Source organism: Neovison vison, chromosome 6, assembly GCF_020171115.1.
Source record: "Neovison vison isolate M4711 chromosome 6, ASM_NN_V1, whole genome shotgun sequence".
NCBI lineage: Eukaryota > Metazoa > Chordata > Mammalia > Carnivora > Mustelidae > Neogale > Neogale vison.
In genome coordinates, this window is record NC_058096.1 from 205797031 (window position 1) to 205813030 (window position 16000).

At 42.9% G+C, this 16000-nt stretch overlaps 1 protein-coding gene across 1 annotated transcript in view; it reads right to left on the reverse strand.

Annotated features, from left to right (window-relative positions):
• Positions 1-124: 124 nt before the first annotated feature.
• Positions 125-16000, reverse strand: part of IHO1 (interactor of HORMAD1 1) — a 27913-nt gene continuing 12037 nt past the window's right edge. Inside the window, exons 4-7 of the mRNA XM_044253577.1 lie at positions 9577-9625; positions 9299-9386; positions 1890-1993; positions 125-1546 (exon numbers count right to left, since the gene is read on the reverse strand). Coding sequence (XP_044109512.1) covers positions 398-1546; positions 1890-1993; positions 9299-9386; positions 9577-9625 — 1390 coding nt within the window. The 3' untranslated portion in view covers positions 125-397. The remainder of the gene's footprint in view (positions 1547-1889; positions 1994-9298; positions 9387-9576; positions 9626-16000) is intronic.

Below are 16000 nucleotides of genomic sequence, written 5' to 3' on the forward strand. Positions count from 1 at the left end.
ACTGTGAAGACCAAAAATGTTGTGTTGGGGAGTCGCGCCGCCACACACAACGGTTCTGTGGGAGCACTGCTGCCGCTCGCTAGCCCTCCTGTTCCACCGAAACCACACGCCGCTCCTGATTCCCTGCACCCGGGCTGCTGGCCCAGCTCCGCACCACCGGCCTCACACACTTCCCTCAATAAATAAGGACGCGCGCAGCTCTCACGCCCGTCACGGGCAGCACCGGGTCCCCAGCAGCCCAGATCTGCTCCGCCAGCCCCGCACCCACCCTGCACTGACCCCAGCAGGGCCTCTGAGCCTGCGCTGGACTTCCTGCTGTTCGCCGGCCTCAGTGTGGGGTCGTGCCTCTTTCCAGCTGCCACCCATCAACTACCAGCTGAAGAATTTTGTGGGCGGGTCAGAAGCCATCATCACTGCTATCAAAACCCAGATCATAGAGCATACTCTTCCCCGGCTCCTTGCACACAGGGGGGTCTGAACTTCCGAGGTTGAGGTCGCTGAACCAGCTCATCTGGTGGTCCCCCTGGGAACTGGTCGCAAGCAGGCTGTCGTCTTGGGAAGAAAGCCCACTGAGTTGTAGGAGGTCTCCTTGCGCTGCCCTCGCTGCCTTACTGCGCATGACTCTTCCTCCCAGAATAGCGCTGACTGGCTTTGTGGGGCTGTTGGGGCCCCACAGATGCAGGGGTTGAGCACGGGGTTTCTGCTGCTCCAGCGGGGGGCTTTGTGGGCCAGAAACTGGAGGCTGGGGGTATTTAGGAATGAAAGCACAGGTTTTGCTAGGGGCTTGTTCTTGCTTCCTGGCTCGGAGCCTGCCTCTCTGGGACTTCCTGGGCGCCTGCTTTTTGCCTTTCCTCCCTCTTTCCACAGGTCTGCTTTTCTGTGCAGTCACCAGCCTCTGTTCACGAGGATCACATGGAGACACACCTTCAGCTTGACATTTTGGGCAGGTGTTCTTAATGCTGGCTGCAAATTTGTTTGAGTCCAGGGGTAGAAGCCTTGAGGCTCCCTGAGAAACCCTGTCCTTACCACCAGGAACTTCGGGGCCTGGGGAGCCGGCGCCATGGTTCTCAGAGCTGGTTTTAGGACCCGTCCGGTTCCTGCGGTTGGTCTGCACGGCCCTGTCCTTGACTCGCCTGTTTCTTCTGCTGGTTCCAGCTGCCTGCCGCATAGCCTCTTCTTGGAGAGCACCGCTTTCTGCTCTCTCACCACAGACACCGAACTCTCCAGGCTGCAGGGAGCCCATACTCCGAGTCCGTACAGCAGGGGGGGCCTGCGCCGGCCACAGAACTGCCTCCTCAGAAGCGTACCTGCCCTGCCTGGTGAAATGGAGGCTCTGGGCCAGAGGCGGTGAGGTCTGGGAAGTGCTGTCTTTCACATGCCCGGCTACCGGAGGGTCTGAAATCAATCTCTTCAGCTCTGCCAGGACACTGGCCACATTTAGCTGGCCTAGCTGCTCACACAGCTGCTGGAAGTCCTTACTCTGCTGGGCCACTAAAGCTTCAAGGTGCTTCAGGTCGGATCTCATTTCTATAAACTCTGCTTGTCTCTAGGGGAAAGACAGTGAGAAAAGAGCTATAGGCACTGCAACTCAGAATGCACAATGAAACGTGGAACCAACCAAAGGATGTGCTAGCAGAACCAAAGCTTGTCCCTGGCTGGGTGCTTTCCAGAAGAAGCATGGCAACATTCTGGAGCAGGGCCCCTTGGGTCCCCATCATGCCAGAGAATCTTAGAGATGGAAATGCCCCCACCCTGGCCCATTACCAAGGGCCCTATTTGGCTTCTGCTCTTGGCTGGAAAAAAAAAATGCGACTTTAAAGGAGTCCCTGTGGGTCTTAGTGACAAAGCTAAAAATATAGTTGAGGAAAGAGGTTGGGATCCACACTTACAGCTTCAAATCTTTTCTGTATCTCAAAGATGACCTGCTCCATGTTGCCTTTGTCATGCACCGTTTCCAACACCAGATCACTCTGGGCCCGCACGGTCTCTTGCACTAAACACAGAAAAATGATAATCACTCCATGAAGACTATGGCATGCCCGACCCCGCCCAGCCCACAATAGCAAAAAGGGAGGAGCTGGAATCTGGCATGCGCGACCTGAGCCTGCTCTGCTAGTGCCCAGGCCTCTCCAGCCAGATCAGCCTTGGTGAGGAGAGGAAGCCAGAGTAGGGTGGTTCTTCTACTGTCTTCTTCCCTTCTTCCCTGAGAACATTCTGACCAAGGCAGACCCAAGCTCAGCACCTCCTGGGGACTGTGAAACCTGTTGCCCAGATGACGGCACCAACCTCCTCCTTGGCCTACCTTTTTGGTCCTGTCATCAGAGTGACCTCTTCAGCACGTAGATATGATCATGCCTCCTCTGAAACCTATACTGAAACTTTCAACAGCACCCCACTGGCCACTGGATGAAGTCCGAATCTCTATTTTTCTAAAAGATTTTATTTATTCATTTGAGAGAGAGAGAGAGACACAAGAGACAGAGAGAGCACAAGCAGGATGAGAGGCAGAGGGAGAAAAACTCCCCGCCAAGCAGGGAGCCCGACATGGGGCTCGATCCCAGGACCAGGAGATCATGACCTGAAGGCAGATGTCCAACCATCTAGGCACCCAGGCACCCAGGCAACCCAGGCACCCCGGAAGTCCAAACCTTTAAACTGGCCATGAAGACCCAGGCTCACTTCCCCTTACCCTCTCCGTCCACCTCCACATCGCTGAGGTCTGTTTCCTACGCAGTCTCTCTCTCCCTGTTGGCCTTGTGCATGCTGTTCCCTTGGAGTACTTATGCTTCTATTCCTTCTCGACTCCACCCATTCCCCTCAATCACCCCTTTAGTGCAACTAACTCTTTTTTTTTTTTTTAAGGTTTTATTTGTTTGAGTGAGAGAGAGTGCATGGGTAGGGGGAGGGGCAGAGGGAGAAGCAGACTCCTCACTGAGCAGGGAGCCTGACACAGGGCTTGATCCCGGGACTCCAGGTTCATGACCTGAGTCAAAGGTACATGCTTAACCGACTGAGCCACCCAGGCACCCCTCAGTGCGGTTTATTCCTGCTCTTCCCTCTGCTCTCAGCAGTCACCTCCTTGGAAAACAGCACTTCCTGGCTAGCTTGGGGGCTCCTTTTTTCTGCTGTTGGCACTATGTGTGTGCTCTACCATCACTTACCACCTATCACCCATCACTTATTTATGCCCTATTTACATTTGGGCAGTAATGAACTTGGTGACATGAATGCTAACCACTCAGGACTGATACTGATTTGTCTCTTTGGCATAGGGAGACTTTACACACACACACACACACACACACACTAACGCATTGTGTTGCAATTATTGCCTCTCCCTTGCTAAGCGGCAGGTCATGTGAAGACACTCTTACATTTATTCAACAAATATTTGATGAAGATCTATACACTATAAACTATTGTGAGTTCACATACATTTTAAATGCATAACAAGTATAAATTACAAATAATCAGAATAACACACCAGATATTCCTTTGATCTTCTCATAATTATTTAAAGGGTGTTCTAAGATTCTTGACAAAAAAATTTGTCATTTTAGGTGGGTAAAAATTTGGCAACAAGAGAGTGCTTAACTCTTTGCAATAAATGGAAGGAACATCAGGCCTCTTGCTCAGCGGGGAGTCTGCTTCTCCCGCTGTCTGGTGCTCCTCCTGCTTATGCTCTCTCTCTCTCTGACAAATAAATAAAATATTTGGGGGGGAAAAAACCACAAAAAGTAAAAAAAAAAACAAAACCCAAAAAACCAAACCCCTTCTCAAATTTAGTCTTGTTTGAAACCTTGCCTCAATCTGATAGTTGCTTTGGTTAGTTCCCCATGTTCCAACTATTCTGTCTCTTTTGTCTTCTCTTGTCAGTCCAAGGGCAGGAATTTAACACACACTGTCTAATAAAGCTTAAGTGATTTATTCAGAGTTTCTCTTTAAAATAAAACATAATCCCCTTCCAAAAGGAGACTTACAGTTCAGATTTCTTACATTAACATAAGTTCTAGATAGATTAACAATTTTTGTATAATTAATTAAATCATAAGGTAGAAGAAGGAAACATGGGGTAAATTGTAACTTTGCAGGAGAAGGCCTTTCCAAGCAAGACATAAAACCCAGAAGCCATTAAAAAAAATGGGCGAGTTGCATGTCCTTGTTAAGTTATTCCTGGGTCGTTTAGCCTCTGTGTTGGATTTATAAATGGCATCTTTTTTTCTCATTTCATTTTTTTTTTTAAATATTTTATTTATTTATTTGACAGAGACCACAAGTAGGCAGAGAGGCAGGCAGAGAGAGAGGAGGAAACAGGCTCCCTGCTGAGCAGAGAGCCCGATGCGGGTCTCGATCCCAGGACTCTGAGATCATGACCTGAGCCGAAGGCAGCAGCTTAACCCACTGAGCCACCCAGGCGCCCTTCTCATTTCATTTTTTTGTTAATTTCTGCTATGTTACTAAATTATATGGTCTATGGCACTTTTCCAGTTGGTTCTCAAAATATCAAGGGAAAACAGGAGCTCAAAAAATATGCCTATAAGGGATAGTAGGGGGTACCCAGATAACATAAAGAATCAAGAAGCAAAATGGCATTAAACATCTCAATAAGCAAATTAAAAATAGAAGACAATGGAGCTATTAGAAATTCTGAGGACAAAGCATTTTCCCCTAGGATTCTACACCCATGTGGAGATAGAAAACATTTTCAAACATGCGTGTATAAGAAAGTTCCCTCCCATATACTTTTCCTCAGAAAGCTACTGAAAGATGTGTATCACCAAACACAAGTGTAAACCAAAGTCCAGGAAACAAAGGGATCCAAGACTGAGGAGGAAAGAAGGAGGATCCTCAGAATGATGGTGAAGCTAAGTCCTAGGATTGGGACCTCAGGAGTAACCTGCCCAGTTTGGAGCTGGAAGACTGAGCTCCAGGCAGAACCTCTCTAATGAGAAAATAAACCAGAAAGAATTCATGATGTGTTTGAATGTATTATTTGGATATTTATAGTTTCATCTGAAAATTATTATCAGATACTGTGCTAGGAACATGGAAATGATCTTGAACAAAACTGTCTACCACATACATGAATTTTGCAGTTTTGAAAAGGAAAAAATAAAAATGGAATAAAAATATATATAAACAAGTGAAAGATGTAATAAATGCTATGATAAGGGTTATCACAAAAATAACAGAGTGGGGGACACTTATTTCGGATAAGGTCATCAGAGATGGAGACATTTAAGTGAAACCAGAAGGACTGAAAGGAGCTAGCCCTGCAAAGATTAGGGAAAGGTTACTCAGATAAGAGAAAACAGCAAGTGCAAAGTGAAAGAGCTTGTTATGACTGAAATAGGCAAGTCAGTGTAGTCTTGCAAAATAGCAGTAAGAAATGATAAATTTTGTGTTATGTATATTTTACCACAGTAAAAAAAGAAGTTTTTAGAAAGCAAATTTTCTATTACTCAATACAAAGTTAAATTCCATATGTCAACCAATTAGAAAAAGGCTGTTTACTTATGTTTCAAATACCGGATTCCTATTCCTAAACTCAATTAGTCAAATATTTTTCCAGACATCCTTGTAGATATTTGTAGTAGAAAGCAAATGTAATTATCCTATCCTAGATGAATTCCTAAATAGCAATGTTTCTTAGCAACAGTGAACATTACCAACCACAAAAGCAGAGAATGGGGAAGGCAAGAAAATTGTTCAATTCCAGATTCAGTACTCAGAAAGCATCTATCTGTGGCCCCATATATTCTTTCCTTGGCCCCTGGGAAATGTATGTTTGAGATCTTCTCTTTCTCACAGGAGCTTTTGTATCAAGCTCATTACTTCCAAAGTTTATTCTTTTTCCTTTTAAAAAGCTTAAGAAAATAGCTCAAACCTATAACAGTATAAAAACGTATGCAATGAAAAATTGACTGATTCTCTCCTATGCAGACCTTGATTCCACTTTCTGGAATTTAACATTATGAGCAGTTTCTGGAACTTTGCACTGATACATTGATACATTTGCATATCCATGTATAGATTATAGATCGTGTGCGTGTGTATGTATATGTATGTATATGTATGGTGTTTTGTAGAAAGGGACTCATTTCATTTCTGCTTTGGCCATAAACATCAGGTATTTTTAGCTTGTTTTATAAAAATGCCACTTAAAATCCATTTCCATATTCTGGACTGTATCTCTCTTTTCTTTGGAGATGAATTTTTTATTCACTTCTATTTACATACTCTGTGGTTTTGCTCTCCCTGCCATGCTGATGACAGCCTGTGGAAAGGTCTGGAAGCCTCCATGTATAAGAAGAGATTGTTGAGTCTCCCATTTTTTTTAGGGAAGCCTTCCCAATTTTCACTAACTGGTCACAGTCCTCCACAAGATGCGTCCTGGAGTAAATTATGTGCACATAAGCAGCACCTTGCTGTTACTATTTAATGATGAATAGCTATTTCCATTTTAACATGGTTCATAAAGATATTCCTCATTCTTCTTAATGATTGTATGTGCCTTGCTTAGAATGACATTTCTCCACTCCAAAATTGTTAAAAACGTTGCCCATTTTTCTTATAGTTCTTTTTATGATTTATTATTACACTTATTATATTGATTTATATGGAATTTATTTTATTTATTTTTAAAGATTTTATTTATTTGTTTGACAGACAGAGATCACAAGTAGACAGAAAGGCAGGCAGAGAGAGAGAGGGGGAGACAGGCTCTCCCCTGAGCAGAGAGCCTGATGTGGGGCTCGGTCCCAGGAGCCTAGGATCATGACCTGAGCTGAAGGCAGAGGCTTTAACCCACTGAGCCACCAGGAGCCCCTATATGGAATTTATTTTTATGTATAGAGTTATTTGTTTTCCAAAGAAGACATTTTCTGATTTTCTTTCTTTTTTATTATTTTAACATGGGGCTTGAACTCACAACCCTGAGATCAAGAGTTGGATGCTTAACCGACTGAGCCACCCAGGCACCCTCTTTTCTTTTTTTTAAAGATTTTATTTATTTATTTGACAGACAGAGATCACAAGAAGGCAGAGAGGCAGGCAGAGAGAGAGGAGGAAGCAGGTTCCCTGCGGAGCAGAGAGCCCGACGTGGGGCTCGATCCCAGGACTCTGGGATCATGACCTGAGCCGAAGGCAGAGGCTTTAACCCACTGAGCCACCCAGGCGCCCCCATTTTCTGATTTTCAATAGCACTCCTTTTTATTTTCCTAATGATCTTATTTTTCAATAGAACTGATACCTATTAGGTAGTAGTGTTCTTTACTAATTAGCCCACCAAAACCTAAATTAAAGTAGGGTGCGAATGGCCTTGGTAATTCATTCTCTATTACTCTGGTCCTCAGTCCTCACCTGAAGGACAAGAGGAGTTAGATTAGACGACTTTGAGGGATCCCTCTGGTTGAACAGACAGACTGTGACTGGGGAAAGTTTTCATGACCGCATTCTGTGAAAGGACCCATTACATTATTAACACAAGAGCACTTTCGCACAATATCTTTCCCTTTCCCTTGTGAGCCACAGTGAGCGCATACTGAAGGCTGCAGACTGTACTGACTGGCAGATTCAGTGCTTCAGGACAGCTAGACTGGGCCACATCATATGATGATAGAGGATTTGTCTGGTTCCTTTTTCAATGACTAACTTCCTGATCCTGATCACTACTTGTCAAGAAAAGGAATGACTCTGAGCAGGATACTTGTGCCATTTTCAAGAATGATCAGGCTTAAAAAAAAAAAAAAAGAATGATCAGGCTTTCTAGGATCACCTGGGTAGCTGTTGGTTAAGCATCTGACTCTTGATTTCAGCTCAGGTCATGATCTCAGGGCCTTTGGGATCGAGACCTGCTTGATCCCAACTCGGGCTCCATGCTAAGTGTGGAGTCTGCTGGAGATTTGCTCTCTCCCTCTCTCTCTGTCCATCCCCCTGTTCAAGATCTTTAAATACATACCTACATAAAATCTTTTAAAAAATTATCGGCTTTGTAAATAATATCATGCCACAGTGTCTGTTACTGTTTGCCCTATCAATGTGGCTCTTTATCCTGAGTCTTATCCTCTAAAAAGGAACCATCAGGATGAAGGATCAGGGTCCCTCTGCCTACTATAATTCAGACCCGGTTCTAGTCCTCGCTCAACCTTGCTCTTGTACTGGGAGATTGGGCACTTCCATTCCCTGATCTGAGCTAAGAATGTCATACTGTCGCTGCCTGCAATCCTCCTTTTTGTACTTCACCTAGTTTCAAATGTAGAAAGCAAAAGGAGTGCTTTCCTCAGGCACTTACGAATGAGTTATTCCATCATGCTATACAAAGGAAGCACTCCTGATATGCTTCTGCTCTTTGTCTTGCTACTTCTTGTGAGGGCAACAGTCCCAGGCTTCCAGAACGGGTTTCCAAACAGACGCACAGTTGCCCTGTGTGTGGGATACCCAGGTTGGAAGCCAGCAGACAGTACAGTGCTTTTTGGCAGACAGATGGAGATTAATTTCTAAACCACACAAAGGCATTAATTTTCGTAAATCATGAGCAATCCATTCCAAGGCATTTAAATAAGTTGACTTCAATTTGTTTAAAATAAAAAAATAAACACACAGACAAATCCAAACAAGTGCAGATGCCGTCATCATCTTGCTATTCAGTTGAGAAGCTGCTGATCCTACAGAGGTGTCCGCCCAAGAGCAGCAGTGTTATGACTCTTCTGTTTCGTAAGACCCAGGCTCATGGTTTTATCTAAACATAAATCACTAATTGGTAGAACAGGAGACTTTACAGACCACTAACTTTACAGACCACTAACTGGAATGGAGAAAGATGTTGTGATTCACTACAAAACAGCTCTCATTGAAACCAAGGCAAGCAAGAAGATGATGAGGTGACCGGAGTATTTCTAACTCCTAAGGGAGCAGTCTTTATTTCTAAGTCCTAAGGGAAAAATGTCTTTATAGACAGCACAGCTAGCAACTCGTTAGGGACTCAGGGATGCTGCTGATTCACTTGAGGCAGTGAGATGAGAAATCTGGCAGAGCTACCGAGGCAGCGGGATTACTGGTGGAGGATTAATGCTTTATAGAGGGCATCTAGGGACCAGGAACATTCCCAACATCTAGGTGGGCCCCACCACCCAGCTGAGCGTGATCCACATCTCTTCAGGTCTAACCTAATGTACCCATCATCTCATCTGCAACACTACAGAATGTCACCCATGACAGAAACATGGGTAGGGTCAAAAAGTTCAGTTCACTGCTCACTAGTGCCCTCTGCTGATAACCTCAAATACAAGATACTCACAGGTCTTGGCCAGGGTCTCCAAACCATCGAAAATAGATTGGCTTCTTGAGCTGAGATGTTCCTCAGACTTTTCCACAGATGTCTGCAACTAAGCAACCCCAAATTAAGAATGAATTCACAGACCATTGCCTTATTTTCCTAACTTGGAGTATTGTCATTAAGTGATTTTTAAAAAGGTAGTTAAAATACTGCAATCCTATATGAATTAAGGTCAATGTAATTAGTAAACTTCTTAAAATGTAAAATATTCTAATTCTTTGACATGTAGCTCTACTTACCCTGTGAATGCTTTCTCTGATATGTGAAATGAGGTTGTATAGAGTCTCACTACAATAAACAAGAAAAAAGAAATTAAATCCTTGTGGAATACTAAAAGTATGTAATAGAATTGATTCCATGAACATGGCAGGACTTCACCTGGTAGAGCATCAAAACAGTGCTTGATTAGACTTGGAGACTCAACCCTGAAAAATTTTAGTGTACAGCTACAAAAAATGAAAACATAGACTCTTTCTGACCATTGCCAAACCACTTATTTCTTTTTAAAATTTACTCTCCATGTATCTCAAATGAGCAAATACTAGCAACTCAAGTGGTTACTACAGTAAAACAGACCAGCATTCATTTTCATAGTAACAATGGCTTCAGAAGCTAGTGACTTCCTTCTGGTAGTCCAAAATTTCTGGAAACATTTTAGTCTAATGACTATTTCTTTGAGTGTAAAAATGGGTAGAGATAGTTCTGGGAGTAATATTAATTTCTTTTTTTAAAGATTTTAATTTATTTATTTTGAGAGACAGAGAGAATAGGACAGAAGGAGAAAGAGACAGAGAATCTCTGGCAGATTCCCCACTGAGCATGGAGCCTACTCTGGCTTCATCTCATTACCTTGAGATTATGACCTAAGAAATCAAGAGTCAGAGGCTTAACCCACTGAGACACCCAGGTGTATATCTCCCCCCACCCTAAAGACTTTATTTATTTATTTATTATAATTGGGGAGAAGCAGAGGGAGAGGGAGAAAGAATCCAAAGAAAACTGTGCTAAGCGCAGAGCCTGCCCTGGATCTTGATCTAACAACTGTGAGATCAAGACCTGAGCCAAAACCAAGAGTTGGAAGCTTAACCAACTGAGCCACCAAGGTGTCCCAGCAATATTAATTAAATGAAAAAGAAACTATAAGGATTATTCCTCAAATAAATATCCCACTTTTGAAAAGATTCAGACATGAACTACCTTTAAAATTTTTTACAGGTTGGGACGCCTGGGTGGCTCAGTTGGTTAAGCATCTGCCTTCGGCTCAGGTCATGATCCCAGCCTCCTGGGATCGAGTCCCACATCGGGCTCCTTGCTTGGCAGGGAGCCTGCTTTTCCCTCTGCCTCTGCCTGTCTCTCTGTCTGCCTGTGCTCGCTCTCTCTCCCTCTCTCTCTGACAAATAGATAAATAAAATCTTAAAAAAAAATTTTTTTTACAGGTTTTGTTTCTTCACTCTTTGCAATATAAATGCAGATTCAGTTTTTGAACCCTAATAGGACTACTCTTCATACCAAGTCTTGTGGATGCTCCACCAATTTGACTTTAAAAGGAGAATTTAGGGGTGGCTAGGTAGCTCAGTCAGTTAAGCAGCCAACTCTTGGTTTTGGCTCAAGTTGTGATTTTGGGGTCATGGGAGGAAGCCCCATGTTGGGGGGAGGTCCCTGCTCAGTGAGGAGTCTACTTAAAAGTATCTCTCTGCCTCTGCCCCTCATGTGCTCTCTCTCTTTCTAAATGAATAAATAAAATCTTTAAAAGATAAATAAATAAAAGGAGAATTTTATAGAATCATTAGGGGTCTACAAACCTTGTGCTTTTTATGAAAGAGATTGGGACATTACCTGAAAAATAAAATTTTAGTGTCCGGCTATAAAAAACAAGAACATAGACTTTTTCTGACCATTGCCAGGCAAACAAGGCAAACTAAAAATATTTAAAATAAAACAGCTAATGAGTTAGGAGTACCAGCGTGGCTCAGTCAGTTGGGCATCTGACTCTTGATTTCAGCTCAGGCCATAACCTCAGGGTCATGGGGTTGACTGTGCCAGGCTCCAGGCTCAGCGGGCAGTCTGGTTTATTCTCTCTCTGCCCTCCCCCCGGCTCCCACATGCAGACATGTACATTCTTTTTCACAAATAAATCTTTAAAAAATTAAGGATATTAATAACAGAAAGCTATTGAATTATAAAAGCAGAGAATAAGAAAGGGATCTAGAAATTAAAAATAGCAGAAACAAGTAGAATAGTTAGAGAAGATACAGTTAAGGAAATAGGACATAAAATAGAACAAAATACAAAGAGATGGAAAATAGATCAGCAGAAAAAAAAAAAAAGAGGATAAATGCAGGAGATTCAATACATACCCAAAACTAGAGATTCAAAAGAAAGAAGAATAAAATTAGATTTTCAAAGATAACAAAAGAAAAATTCCCAGAACAAAACCCCACAAGTTTATAGGTCAAAAGGAACTCATTGATGCCCAAAGATGATGACATGCCACATGAAAGCACACTACTGTAAAATTTCAGAAGTCTATGGATAATGGGAAGGCCTTAAAAACTTGCAGAAAGCAAAAGGCAAGTGATATATACAGGATCAGGTCTCAGAATGGCATAGACTTCTTAAAAGCAACATATAAAATGATGTGATGACAGCAACTAGAAATTTTTGGGAAAAATAATTTCCAATCTAGAATTCTATATCTAGCCTAATTTGCAATCAAGTATGAGGGGAAAATAAAGAATTTCAGATAAGCAACGTCTCAAAAAATTACTTAGGTGCCATGTACCTGCTGTTAGGAAGTTTTTGGAATATATGTTTCACCAAATCCAAGGAGGAAACTAAGAACTAAAAGGACATAGGATCAAAGTAACAAAGAATCCGGGGTGCCTGGGTGGCTCAGTGGATTAAGCCACTGCCTCCGGCTCAGGTCATGACCCCAGGGTTCTCGAGTTCCGCATCAGGTTCTCTGCTCAACGGGGAGCCTGCTTCCTCCTCTCTCTCTCTGCCTGCCTCTCTGCCTACTTGTAATCTCTCTCTGTCAAATAAATAAATAAATTCTTAAAAAAAAAAAAAAAGTAACAAAGAATCCAACACAGGAGAGAGGAAGCGGTAATTCAAGAGAGGGGAGGTAGGAACGCTTAGGATGACGGTGAAGAGAGGACTCAGGATGACAGCTGCGCTGCAGAGCAAGAGTGTACCAAGTTCAGATCAGAATTAGGAAGATGACTCTGAGAAGAAAACGACACTAAAGAATGTTTTATACCCAAGATGTGTTTGGGTATAAAACAAGGAAGCTTCTGAGGTGCCTGGATGGCTCAGTCAGTTAAACGTCTGCCTTCAGCTCAAATCATGATCCCAGGTCCTGGGATTGAGCCCCACACTGGGTTCCCCCAGCTCATGCTCTCTGTCTCTGCCTGCCTATGTCTGTCTGTCTGTCTGGCTCTCTCGTGTACGTGCGAGCGCGCACACACACACACACACACACACACACACACCTTCTTTCTCTCATAATCTTTAAGAAATAAAAAAACAAGGGCTTTTTTAGTTCTGCTGCAAAATTTGGGGATAAACTGTGATTCCTATATAGAAAACTCAGCAGAAAAGGAAACAAAGTAATTTTTAACATTAGGAAAATTTAATCATGATATATATATATTTTTCTAGGATATCTAGATAAGGATTTAATGATTGAAAACTGATTTTTTGTTTTTAAAGATTTTATTTGTCAGAGAGAGAGCACAAGCAGGGGGAACAGCAGGCAGAGGAAGGAAGAGGCTCCCCACTGAGCAAGGAGCCCAATGTGAGACTTGATCCCAGGTCACTGGGATCATGACCTGAGCCAAAGGCAGGTGCTTAAGCAACTAAGCCACCCAGGCATCTCAAATGAGAACTAATTTTAACTAAAATGGTGGAAGATGAGAGTTTATGGTGGAGGCCGAGAAGCAAATTCTTATTCCAGGGTAGAAAGTCATTCTCTGAAGCTGAAAAAAACCAAGAAATGACAATACAAGCTAGCTAGCATATGCCATAAGATATGTGGACCTAAATACATAGCTTTTAGCGTAGCTAAAAGGGTTGCAAGTTGGTTCAAAAAGCAAAAAGGAATTAAAAGTGGGGAAAGATAGGCCTACTGTTTTTCACTATAATCCTAATTTTATTTTATTTTTAAATTTTATTTTTTTGACAGAGAGCACAAGCAGGGGGAGTGGCAAGCAGAAGCAGAGGGAGAAGCAGGCTCCCCACCAAGCAGAACGAGCCTGATGTGAGACTCAATCCCAGGACCCTGGGATCATGACCCGAGCCAAAGGCAGTTGCTTAACCAACTGAGCCACCCAGGCACCCCTAATCGTATTTTTTTAAAGTCTGTGTATGTGTATGTGCATATGTGGCTTTTTTTTTTTTAAGATTTTATTTTGACAGAGAGAGCACAGGCAGGCAGAGCAGCAGGCAGAAAGGGAGAAGCAGGATCCCCACTGAGCAGAGAGCTTGATGTGGGGCTCCATCCTACGACCTAGGATCATGACCCCAGTCAAAGGCAGATAGATGCTCAACCGACTGAGCCACCCAGGCACTCCCCTAACTATATTTCTAAATATAGTTATTTAGATGAGCAGGGAGCCCCATGCGGGACTTGATCCCAGGACCCTGGGATCATGCCCTGAGCTGAAGGCAGACACTTAACCAACTGAGCCACCCAGGCGCCCCTCAACAACTATTTATTGAGTCTTCCTTTGTGACAGGTACTTGATTATAAGCTTCAGTGATATGCGTAAAAAAAATTCAACTCCCTACCTTCAGTGAGTTTACCTAGTGGTGTTTTTGAATGTGGTTTTAAGATCCACTCAAATTGAGTGATCTTCTTTATTAAAAAATTTGATCAGGGGCACCTGGGTGCCTCAGTGGGTTAAGGCCTCTGCCTTCGGCTCAGGTCATGATCCCAGGGTCCTGGGATCGAGCCCCACATCGGGCTCCCCTGCTTCCTCCCTTCTCTCTCTCTGCCTGACTCTCTGCCTACTTGTGATCTGTCGGTCAAATAAATAAATAAAATCTTTAAAAAAAATTTTTTTAAAAGATTTTATTTGTTTATTTGACAGACAGAGATCACAAATAGACAGAGAGGCAGAGAGAGAGAGAGGGAAGCAGGCCTCCTGCCGAGCAGAGAGCCCGATGCGGGACTCGATCCCAGGACCCTGAGATCACGACCTGAGCCGAAGGCAGCGGCCTAACCCACTGAGCCACCCAGGGTTTTGATCAAACTTATTGAATCAAATCTTCTGCTTACTGAGATGTCCAATAACAATGTTTTTATATAAATCATAGTATATGCAAAGTTGACAGCAATCTTGCATGAGGACATAGCTGTGTCAATTGCTTATAGTCAGCATTTGTTCTGACTGGTTAGTATTCAAGCTATATATTTCTTTAAATCACTTTATTGAATTAAGGTTGACATGAAAAAGCTGTACACATTTAATGTATACAAGTTTGGAGATAAGTATACAACTATCAAATCATCACCACAATCTATTCCGAAAGCATATTCATCACTTCCAAAAGCTTTCTTTTTTTTTTTTAAAGATTTTTAAATATATTTGTCAGAGAGAGAGAGAGAGAGCACAAGTAGGGGAGCGGCAGGCAGAGGAAGAAGGAGAAGCAGTCTTCCCATTGAGCAAGGAGCCTGATGTGGGACTCGATTCCAGGACGCCGGGATCATGACCTGAGCCGAAGGCAGACGCTTAACCGACTGAGCCACCCAGGCATCCCTCAAAAGCTTTCTCTTACTCTATTTAATAGCAGTAGTAGTGATAAAAACACTTAAAACATTTACCATCTTAATGCTCCTGGGTGGTTCAGTGGGTTAAACCTCTGGGATCGAGCCCCACATCAGGCTCTCTGCTCAGTGGAGAACCTGCTTCCCCCCTCTCCCTGCCTGTTTCTGCCTACTTGTGCTGTCTCTCTCTGTCAAATAAATTAATAAAATCTTTTAAAAACAATTTACCATCTTAGCAAATTTTAAAGTATACAATACTGTATTTTTTCTTAAAGATTTTATTTATTTGACAGACAGAGATCACAAGTAGGCAGAGAGGCAGGCAGAGAGAGAGGAAGAAGCAGGCTCCCTGCCAAGCAGAAAGCCTGATGCAGGGCTTGATCCCAGGACCCTGGGATCATGACCCGAGCCAAAGGCAGAGGCTTTAACCCACTGAGCCACCCAGGCGCCCCTACTATACTGTATTGTTAAATATAGGTACTATGAGGTACAGTAGATCTCTAGGATTTATTCACATTGTGTTAACTGAAACTCTGTACCCTTTAATTAATACCTCCCTGTTTGTCCCACACTCCAGTTCCCAGCAACCATCATCCTACTATACTCTGCTTCTTTGAGTTTAACTATTTTACATTCTTCATATAAGTGGTATCATAGTACAGTTGGCCCTTGAACAACTCGGGGGTTAGGGAAGCTGACCCCCCAACACACACATTTGAAAATCTGTATATAAATTTTGACTTCCGCAAAACATAAAAGCCTATTGTTGACCAGAAACTGATAACACAAATAGCCAATTAACACAAATTTTGTATGTTATATGTCCTATGTACTGTATTCTTACAATAAAGTAAGCTAGAGAAGAGAAAATGTTAAGAAAATCATAAAATACAGGG